At 41.3% G+C, this 11,093-nt stretch overlaps 2 protein-coding genes across 7 annotated transcripts in view; one reads left to right on the top strand and one right to left on the bottom strand.

Annotated features, from left to right (window-relative positions):
- The first annotated feature begins 1,060 nt into the window (after window positions 1–1,060).
- Window positions 1,061–4,321, top strand: LOC115373325 (CD59 glycoprotein-like). Of its 2 annotated transcripts, none has more exons than XM_030071653.1 (3): window positions 1,061–1,199; window positions 3,169–3,290; window positions 3,669–4,321. In XM_030071653.1, the coding sequence occupies exons 1-3, from the start codon at window positions 1,151–1,153 to the stop codon at window positions 3,873–3,875; spliced, it is 378 nt and encodes a 125-aa protein (XP_029927513.1). In that variant the 5' UTR covers window positions 1,061–1,150; the 3' UTR covers window positions 3,876–4,321. The 2 variants fall into 2 exon arrangements, with proteins under 2 accessions (XP_029927513.1, XP_029927512.1); XM_030071652.1 differs by having other exon boundaries at window positions 1,065–1,199; window positions 3,169–3,285; window positions 3,664–4,321.
- A 573-nt stretch (window positions 4,322–4,894) lies between these two features.
- Window positions 4,895–11,093, bottom strand: part of LOC115373323 (focal adhesion kinase 1-like) — a 92,769-nt gene continuing 86,570 nt past the window's right edge. For 3 of the 5 annotated variants that reach the window (XM_030071645.1, XM_030071646.1, XM_030071647.1), the window contains 4 exons: window positions 9,334–9,489; window positions 8,703–8,783; window positions 7,861–7,946; window positions 7,334–7,474 (listed from right to left, as the gene is read on the bottom strand). In XM_030071645.1, the coding sequence (XP_029927505.1) occupies window positions 7,348–7,474; window positions 7,861–7,946; window positions 8,703–8,783; window positions 9,334–9,489 (450 nt within the window). In that variant the 3' untranslated portion in view covers window positions 7,334–7,347. Of the gene's footprint in view, window positions 7,475–7,860; window positions 7,947–8,702; window positions 8,784–9,333; window positions 9,490–11,093 lie in introns of all 5 variants that reach the window. The other 2 variants (XM_030071650.1, XM_030071649.1) reach the window with 1 other exon arrangement.

Genomic DNA, 11,093 nt, shown 5'->3' with positions numbered 1-11,093 from the left:
TGCACTGAATTCATACTAATAGTCATTCTTTACAAAATGTCTATCGGGATCTTATTGATTCTAAATTAAATCATATCACTTCAGTGTTTTCCAACTCCAGGATTTGGGATTAACCCTTTCAAACCTGGATGGACATCAGTGTTTCAATGTTTTTGAAAGCATTCAATAACATGACAACGTGGGGGACAAAGGCAATAAGCAACTTAGCAAGAAATGGCCCAATGATTTGATAAAATAATAACAACAACAGCAACAATACTACTACTACTACTAATAATAATAATAATAATAATAATAATGATGATGACGATGATGATGATGATAAAGGGTTACAAGAAAATGATCTGGAAATTAGTGTAAAAAAGAAAAAAGACAAGGCAGAAAATTACCTGAAAATTGCCAAAAAAAAAAAAAAAAAGAGAGAGAGAGAGATTGAAAATCGTTAGAAAATTATCAAAAAGTCAGGGAAAGAATATCCAGAAAATTAAAATTGTAATTGTTGTAATTATAGATTTAAAATCATGTTAATGGGAAATATTCTCTCTTTTTTGGCTAATTTTCAGGTTGTTTTCTTTTTTTCTTTTGTGTTTTTTTTTTTTTTTTTTTTTGCTTATTTTCTTTTCTGTTTTAGTTTTTTTTTTTTTTTTTTTTACTTTTCTTTTTCTTTTTTCTTGGAATTTTTGTACAAATTTCTGACAGTGTTTCAGGCCATTTCTTGTTAAGTTGCTCTCCTCCTTTTTCCCCTCCTTACTTTTGAAAGCAAGCCAATTTGTCCACTGTAGAATGGGAGTTGCCTCCTGACTAAAGAAAGGAAATCCAACGTTTGAAAAAAAAAAAAAAAAAGCCTGAAGTGAGGATGTTGCTGAGCGGCTGCTGAGCTGAATGAGCCACATTGTGCTGTGTGAGTGCAGACACAGAGGCGGTAAGTATCTGTGAAACCAAAACAAGATCGAGGAATGTCTTCCCGCGCATCGCCACGTGCACTCACAAGCCAAAGCTGCATTAATGGGATGCCTTCAGTTTGATGCCCGGGTGATATGTTTGATGGGTGGATCTGCTGCGAGGAAGTGCCTCTGTGACACACACACACACACGACAGCACACTGTAGGTACAGGTTCAGCTGGTGAGCACAGAGACAGTGAAGGTGCCATGAAGAGCCTCCTCAGCCTGCTGCTCCTCTCCCTGCTCTGCTCCTCAGGTACGTAGCATCCACCCTGGAGCCACAAGGTCAAGGACTTTACTCAGATCCCAACACGGCCAGGAGTGGGACTGTAGGATGATTTTCTTTTTCATTTGCTAGATAAATGCCATGCACTTTGAGAGTCTATATCATCTAGAAAATCTCTCGGAGAAAGCTGATAAAATGATGGCTCCCTTTCTGAAAACGGTTGTGCTGTTCAGTTGCAGTCATAGATTCTCTTCAGGATATTGATCTTTGGAGATCAATGCAAATTCTGTAATGGCCCCAGATGAACTGTATCTGGTAGCTATCTAATTATTGTTCAGTTTCTATTCATTGTAATGTTCTGAAATTGATATGGTAGCAAGTAGAAATACAGGCTAATGTTAGATCACAAAAGCTGCATTATACCCACAGTATGAATTTGATTTGACATGATTGGTCCATAACAATGAACAATGAACAATGAAAGCGCAGAGTGGGTTTAAAAGAGGTCTGTGTTGCTGCAAGAAACAGCAGCAGGCATATGAGGTTTTATTGTTGAGGTTTTGTATTGACCTTTGTTCATTTTGCCTAACAAATAATTGGCCAACAGAGTCGACAGAGTAAACTATTGCCATTTTACGTTCCTGCAAACCAACAAATCCATTGACAAGTCAGTGTTTCTGAAACAAATATATGGTGCATACTAATATTAGCTCGTTACTCATTACTTAAGCCACTTTGCTTTGATAACCATTAAAACTACGTGGTTAAGGTTAAGAAAAGGTCATTAATTTTGCCACCTGCCATCCCTCCTATCTCCTAATGCAGTGTTTTCTGCTCGTTTTACACAATGCCACCAAAATTACAAATGTGCCATTTCAACGTATCCTTGGTTTGCAGAAACGTAAAATGTAAATATTTTCTTGTGGCGACTGGGCTGGCTCCCTGTGGCCAGGTGAGCTGAGGGCTGGGCTGCAGTTAGCTCGTGTCATCGCTTTAGATCTGGGTGAGCAGGTTTTTGAAGACCTACGGCCCTTCAGTTTCACTGAGTTAACTCTGGTTCACAAAGGAATAAGTAAACTGCAGAGGAATCTGGTTGCCCACAGCAACAGAGACAACAAAAACACTGGGATGGCGTGTTGCAGTGGTGTTAGCTATAATTTGAGGACTGAAATGAACGAATGCAACTAAAATGAAGATGGAAACATAGTCCAGTTATGTCACTGTTTATGCAAAAAAGTAGCCTGGACTCAGCTTGTAGTGTACTAATCTGATCAGCTGTGTCCATGTGGGAAGTTACCATAGTGACAGTCATCTACAGTCTATGAAGGGCACATATCAAACATCAAATCAAATGTAGAGGAATTTCATTTTTGGGCCTCATGCAAGAAGAGGACAGAACAACAGAATCCACATGGGAGGAACAGAATGAAGCAAGTCTGACGAGTTTTGACAGCGCTGTTTTTGGGAATAGCTTACTTTCTATATTTGGGGATTTATTATTTATGACTTTTGAAAAAAATCTTTTTAGGTGTTTCTAGTGCTCTGAAGACAAACACCTATAGGCAAATAGAAATTATTTCATAAACCTCAGTCCGCCCTGCTTCAAAAAGAGAGACTGATGATTAAAAGACACAAGATTACTCTCACAACAAAACTGCTAACAATAATAATAATATTAATAATAATAATAAAAGTAAGTTTACAGGTTAAAGAAGATTCAGTGACTAAAGCGGTAGACTATCAGGACAGATCAGGACTTTCCCTTATCCCAGATATCAGGTTTCAGACTATGAAGCACCAAAACACCAAGCTAAAACAAAAAGGGAATCTCTCTCTCAAAAAAAAAATAGCTATCTTAAACAATAAACGATGTCAGGCACTTCTTTTTCTTATGTTACAATTTTTGATAATAACTCCACCTGCATTTTTCAGATTTGCAGCAACGCCACAATATTTTCACCTTGTTTTTTTTTTCTTCTTTTTTTCTCTCACCTCACAGTGCTGTCACTGGAGTGCTACGTGTGCAGCTCCTCTCCCACCAACGATGAATGCAACCAGAACAGCCAGTCATGCCAGTTGCCGCTGGACATGTGCATGACCACGGTAGACAAAATAGGTAATAATACAGCTTCACATCCCAAGTCAACAAGAAGCGGTGTAGTATAAATTAATCTGAATGTCTTATTGGATCGTCTGAACTTTAGTTAAACAAAGTCTGAATTTGGGGCACAGGCACAATTGGAAGATTTAAGGTTTATATGACTGACCAAAATACATTTTGAGCAAATATCTAAACTATTACAAAGTTCTATCTTGAACTTCCTTCCCACGTTGCATTCACTCTGCATTAGTGCTGTGGGATTTTTCAAACAATTCCTCTAACTTGTGGAGCAACAGTGCAGCAGTAGTGCACGGTTACAATAACATCTGGATAAAATGCCTCACACTCTGCCTCGCCCTCTCCTTCAACAACCTGTTGGTGTGTGTTGTCTAGGCAACCAGAAAGCCATCGTGAAGCAGTGTGCCAGCAGGGCCACATGCATGGGAGCTGCCAGCACCTCCTCAGTCGACAGCGACGGCAACGGAAACACCGTCAACTGCTGCAACAGCCATGACTTGTGTAACTTTAGTGGAGCCAACACTGTCCATGTGCACATCACACTGCTGGCTCTATCTCTCTGTGGGTTACTGCTGATGTTGTATTGAAGTCAATGGGATACACAGTCAAAAAGTGTAGTGGGAGTTTGTGAGGTACATAACTCTACTGTGGTTTCCTCTGATCAACAGGTGTAAATCTGTTATGTAATAAATATCATATTTTAAGTGTTAAGCTCTAGCATCAGTACCTGCACTAAAACCAGTCTTTGTACATAAATTCTGCTGACCATTGTTAAGCTATACACATTTCTCTGACACTAGTAGTAGAGTAGTGGTTAGGTCTCCAAATGGCTGCGGTTTATTATGTGAACAGTGAATGTTATGCTGGTGGATATTATGTACTGTATATTATAGCTTTGACTCTCACAAAACAGCTTGCTCAGCAATGTTTCATAATTTCTATTGGCTTTGAGACTTTGAGGGCTGGACCTGAACCCACACGTTAAGACAAATATTACACTGTGCTGAGGCCACCCCACATCCCCAAATCACATTCAATTTGATCAAAATGGATTGGCAGGACCTGGTCTCTGCTCTATAGCAATAATGAGCAAATACAAACCATAACACATCTATGGTAAAATATTATCCAGAGCCATTAAACATTAATGCTGATATGTTTGTGTAAAATGTCCCCTTCCATTTTACATGGAACTCTGACCAAATGAATGCAAATATATTACCTGTTACCACCTATACCAACACTGATATGATCATTTTCTTATAGTGAAGCTGTGAGAAGGGAACCCAAGTCATATTGCTACCACCACTCTGCCACTGACAGCCATTCATTTGTATTATTGATTATAAAGTATTGTGGTACTGCTGTTAACTCTGTCCCTGTGGAACTCTACTGAAGCACTAACGTGTGTCCTGGATTAAATGTAAACCTAATCCTATCTGCTGTCCCTTGAAAGGGGATCCCACATAGCAGAGGCAATACACCCCCAACCTGATATGAATATTTATATAAATGCTACACTTTCTTAATCAATACTTAGAGTGATGGCTTCCTTTGTTCTCAAATAAAGCTCTCTCGTTGATAAGAATGTGGACAGATTGTTTTACATTTTGGCATTATTTTATTTCATCATTTTTTTCTCCTCCTATTTGACAAGATGGCTGACGTAGCCCAGAAGACAAAATAAAAACCAGTGTTTACTAGTAGGAGTCCTGTACAGTTTACTGGTGAGGCACACCAGTATAGCTCATAATATACTAATATGGGTAAAATTATACAACAACAAAGAAATAAAGCAAGATATACATATATGTATATATTTTTTTTATCCCAATTATAGTAAGATATTTCATAGTTTCATTGCTGGCTAGACTTGGAAATCAAGTCTTGGTAAGACAGGGTTAAAACAAAGGATCTTTTTTGTTGCTGTGCATATCCACTGTTCATTCATATCAGTATATTATGCTATACTAGTGTGGTCACCAGTGCATTTCATATAGCAGTATGTAATACTCCAAGTGGGGTCGGTATTAACAAAGACAGGTGTGCTGTGCGGCTGTGTTTTCAGTTCAGTGTTGTGTGTCTGCAAGACAGGAAAAGTTCCAGTTAACGTGGTTCCACATTTCCTGCGTGTGATTGTTTCCCACGGGACTGTTTCAAAGGGGTGACATCAGATGCAAGGGGACAGTTTTAAAGTGGTAACACCTGACAGAAACTTGGGACTCAAAGCACATATAGGTTCCAGTTGTGTGGTTCCACATCTCGTGTTTGTTTCTTCCCCTTGGGGGCGCCTCCACTTTGTGACACCAATGGTGGGGAGAAATTAAATAGTGGGTCACCAGTCTGTGTGTCAGTTTGAAGCAGGGGCCTCTGAGAACGACTGGGTGGGTGTGGGATTGTGGGCGAGGAGAAAGAACGAAGAGGAGGCGGCCATCAGGCAGACAGAAGTGCAGTTTAAGTCGTGCTCAGTGACTAGTCTGGAACATTTTGCATTAGAGAGACAACACAAGTCCTGTACATGCCAACATGATTGTGCCCATGACGAGGTCCGCTCCTTCTTTCTCCTCAATGAACAGGAAGCATCCAGTCACTCAGAGTCCACCCTCTTCTCTTTTTCGCCCAGTCAATGCTGGGATTGTGTATCTGCCTGTAACCCAAGTTACAAACCCGATGCTTTCAGACTGGAGGAAGGAGACACTGTCTGAGCCAACACAAAAAGAAATGGAGCCAGCCAGTGGAAAGAGTCGGCTAGATGAGTGTGTGTAGAGAGTATCCTGTCTGCAGTGTCTACCAGACAACGTTGGCTTCTTCACAGTTGGGAGACTTGAAAACCTGCTCACACAGGAGCTGAGGAAGACTGCAGTACAGAGGGATGGAGGCAGGGAGAGAGGAAAGGAAGAGAGGAGAAGGAGAACAGGCAGGAAGGAAGGAAGGGAGGGCGGAAGAGACAAAGGGGGGGAGGGGGTTATGTTCGTCAGGGGGTTGTCCCGGGCAAGACTGTCCTTGAGGTTTGTTCCGCTCTTCCCGTCCCTCCATCCTTTCCCTCTTCCTCCTCTTTAATTTTGGAGTCTGTAAAACCTGCTGCAAATGGAGGAAGACTGGAATAGACGGGAGAGAGGAGGGAGGAGCAGTGCAGGGAGGGAGGCGGCGTGCTGCGAGCGTATGGCCAAATTTCTGACTGTCCTGAACTGTGGATTTGGTTTGTCTTCTCGAACCAGCTGCCTTCACCGAAGCTGAATACACAACATCTCATCTGATCTGCCCGTTGGACAGCATCCATGGCAACGAAGAGGTATTTCACATCCAGGGGATATATCATATGTTACAAACAAGGTACTAACACAACTGCTGGGGGACGTCCAGTGCACTCTGTACGTTATTCATATGGGTGTTGAGTTGAAGTTTCTAGGTTTTGAGAAGACGGTCAGGGCGTGCCTGTTCTTATTTTAACATCACAAGAAACATCATAGTCCCACAAAGTCAGGAAATATATTAAACTCAGCCTCAGACTGGATCACTACTAATAAATAAAGTGTTTCTTTCAGAGTTTCTGACCTGGGACCTCAACTGAGTAAAACAGTCTTCTGCCCTGGCCCCATTCACGTCCAGACCCATAGTTTAAGAAGCACCGGTGTATTCCAGCCTTCTCCTAACCCCTCTTCTCCACTCCTCCTCCTTCTCACTGCTCCATTCCAGGCCAGAGAGACTGAAGCTGCCAAGTCCCTGATTCAGGAGTTGTTTTTGCTCTGTTCTCCTATTAAGAGAGTCACAGTGGTGGAGAGTCCAATTCCTAAAGAATCGACTACCTTGGTACACACAGCAGTCCCTAACCTTGCGGCCCAGAAATGATTCCTCACTGACTGTTGTTAAGGTATGGGAGGTGTTGATTCTCCATTGATATAGTCCTTTGATATAAAGCGGTCGGCTCCATTAGTTCTCATGTCAGGAGTCGCGATGGGCCCTATGAATCTTTTATTCACCGCCGATGACGGTAACCATGACGATGCTATCCATCCAATCCCAGACCAGCTCCTTTTGCTCAGCACAGCTGGCTTGGGGCTAGTGCGGGCGGGACTGGGCCATCATCTTGAGTCGCGATTGGTCGATGACATCCAACAGGTTCTTGGCGTCAACAGCGAGGGCGTGAGCCGCCGTCAGCATCTGTTTCTTGTAGTCCTGTTGGAGACTGAGACAGAGCGCAAAGAATATACTAAATATATTTCAACTTATTGATTTCAAAATACATTGTTAATCAGTGGACATCGAGCATAATATTAATCTGTGAACAGTAAGGGAGTGAGGTGCTGTCAGCATTGTTAGGCGGCTGGAGAATAAAAATATAGTATTAAAAACTTAACATGAAAACTTCTGCATAACTGATGGAATGAATACATGTACTGTCATAAACTGCATCCAATACGTTAATGGACATTACACCTTGTGTAACTAAATGCAGACGGCAAAAAGACAGATGCATGTTGTGTATAATACATGGACATTAATTAAAGATGTCATATACAAGGTGCTGTAATTTAATAGCAGACAGCAAAGTTTCTGGTATCTTTTACATACCTTGTCATCACATATTGTTGGGCTAACTTCATTTTCCCGATTAGCTCTGCCAAGTCAGAGTTTAACAGCTTTTGGGCCATCTCAATCTGTAACACAGCATACCAAAACATAAAATATGAATATATGACATGAACCATCTTAATACTAACATCATCTTCTCTTACAACTCAATGAGGGTCAGCATGTGTAGCAGGCATCTTCATCTGTTACTTGACAGAAATAAAACACATCAATCTTCCAGCCACATCTATCTACTATGAAAATAAACATAATGACACATTTCCATAGTACTGAATATATTTTGCCATATGAATTATGTCGTTATATTCCAGGCCAGTACCCCTGACTCTATAATTCACAACATTCTCTGCTGACAGAAGCCTTATTTATTTACGTAACCCAAAGAGATCACTCACCAGTCGTCACCCGTTTCAAAAATAACAGGGGATTTTTAATGTTCATCGAGTCACCAAGTCAACCAAAAGTCCCTGAATAACACACTTCCTCCATTTTTCTTCCCACCAGGATTTTATATTCAGCTCATGATTTCACAACGATGCCGCCCCATGTCATTGCCTTTTAAAATGCCACGCAGTTTCCCCCTCTTTTTGTGGCTGTGTTATTGTGCTTTGACTGACAGTGTGTCTCTGCTGTCAGTGTGAATGCTGTTGTGTGCATGTGTAGGTATTGCAGTGAGTGTTTGTTTGTGTGTCCGTCTGTCAATGCAGGAGTGAGCGTTAGAACCACTGTGTAGATTTATGTTACACTCAGATGAACAGAAGTTTGATCTTAATACTTGCATTTGAATGTGTGTGTGTGTGTGTGTGTGTGCGCATGTTCACCTCTCTGTGTGTACTGGCAGGAAGCTGTGGAATGGTCTCATCCACTGTGGCCAGTAACGTCCTCAACGCTAGACCCACATCCTGAAACACAAACACACACGTCTCACAGTTCAAAATCTGCTTCATGTTCAAAACAAAATCTCTACAAGCTTACGCAATTTTACCCAAATATGTTGCCATCAGTTACTTAACCTCAATGAGTAAGATACAGAAAACGTTTGATACTGAAATATGGCAGATCCACATGAACCAGGAGCATGTATTGCTTCATCTCCTTTAGCTCTATCAGTTGATGAACACAGCTCACAAACCAAGAATCAAAGTTTATTTTCTGCACCAGTGCAAGGAAGCAAATGACAGACAAGTGACTGGCACTGGACCTAACAGGCCATGAATCAACACTGGCCAGGGGAGGCAAGACCACGGTGCATTGCTGATGTTGTCTGTACAGGCCAAGAACAGAATATAATAATACGTAATAAAAAAGTTAAATTAAATTAAATTAATCTATATAGCATTTTTAAAAAGGTATTGGAAATTGATAGTATTTAACATTAAATAAAAGCCTGTGAGATGTATTACATTCGTCCTACTGTGGAGGATGATAATATCGTCATGATGTCTGTATTACCTTGACCATGGGCACGTATTCCTCTGGCGGTGCTGGCTGGATCTTGCTAGACATCTCGATCACAGCTTTGACCAATCCCGTCACATTCTCATAGACCTTGTCATTGGAGCGATCCAGATTGGCTGTGGGGGGTGGGCTTATTTCCTGTGGCTGCAGCTGGACCAATAAAGAGCACAAAGAGCAGTGAGTGACAGATTTACTAAAAGACGAAGGTTGTTTCAGGACAGGCCAGCCAAGAGACCACAGGCAATGAAACCCAGAGAAACCCCCCAAAAAAGTTTGGACGATGCAGATGAGCAATATAAGCTTCCTAATGAATAATGCCATATTGGCACAACTGCCAATACAACACCTGATAATGATACTCATGAATCATGGCAGTTTGATACAGCGCTGACTGAGCATGGTTTTGGTATTCTGGTGTTAAAAAGCAAAACCATCTCCATCTAACCACTGGGACTCTGATATTCCCTCAAATTTCTCCTTAAGTGGCTTCAAAGTTAGAATAAAAAAAAAAAAACATTTTCCCCATATTATATGACAATTACACATACATATTCTGTACCTGCTGGTTGTAGTACTTCAATGAAGCTACGACTCAATTGTACTAATTGAAATATCCAAACCCAAAGTGTTACTGTTGTATGGCTACAGCATTACATTTATGTAAAATATCTATCTATGTCTTTGGCATCATTTACAAATCTCCCTGCAATTCAGCAGGACATGTTTGGGATCTTTGGAAACCTTAGAATTTGAGACAAAGTTGCATGGATTTCAATGAAGCTCATCCATGCAACATGCATTTGTAATTTGTGATGCTGATCTCATGGCTGGGATTGGCAGGGTTTTAGAGGTTAAGCAAGATGACCCTGCTTTCCAAATAGTGCTTTTCAACTGTTGCAGGTTAGCAGCAGGATCTATGACCACAAACTCCACCAAGCATCTGCATACAAGAAGAGGTGCTTACAGAGCTTACAAAATGCAGTTCCCTTTACTGGTCACTAGATGGGAGTGCAACACTGGCACAACCAGACAAACTCATGATGATTTAATCAAAACTTAATGAGGCTGGCTGCATGCTTCACACAGATTTATCCTTACTGAACAAGGTGCATAAACATGGCAGGATCATACACTTCACTGAGTCCTGGTTCAGCCAACAGTGCAAACAGAAGTATCTTCAACGACTGTGCCACTTCCACATTTCTGTCTGCCCTCTCATCCTCTAAATGTGGCAGGCTGTCCTCAACTGCCCCTTGTTTGTCTGTATACTTGTGCATTGTGGATAAAAGAATTTGGGTAATGGCAGCATAAAACTAGCTTGTCAGAGTCAGCCTCTCCCACTTTGAATCACTCATCACCTCATTCTGCAAATCCATCTCTGCTGCTAAACTTCCGCTCCTCGGTTTCTAACCCACAGGGTGTTTTTCCCTCCATCCTGTCAAGTCCTGTTGATCCCCCTCCACAAACACCTCCCTCCTCTATCCCGTGGTGAATAACTTCCACAATGCCCCAATTCCTATCTTCATTTATAAAGTGAAGGTCCATCATTTGACACCTCTCTTACCCACTTAAATCCTACCCTGCACCTTCCCATATCTTCCTCCTCTGCTTACAGAAGTTAAACTAAACTCCTCTCTACTCCATCTCTTGACTCTCATTTCTCTTGTTTCTTTTCCATGCACTTCTTGAGGGTGACAAGAATATTTTGTTAAATCTACTGTCAGGGCACTATGACCTTTGCACTCCTCACAACT

This window comes from Myripristis murdjan, chromosome 16 (genome assembly GCF_902150065.1).
Source record: "Myripristis murdjan chromosome 16, fMyrMur1.1, whole genome shotgun sequence".
NCBI classification, from domain to species: Eukaryota; Metazoa; Chordata; class Actinopteri; order Holocentriformes; family Holocentridae; genus Myripristis; species Myripristis murdjan.
Note: the sequence above shows the minus strand (reverse complement) of the source record. Positions and strands in the feature narration are given on the sequence as shown.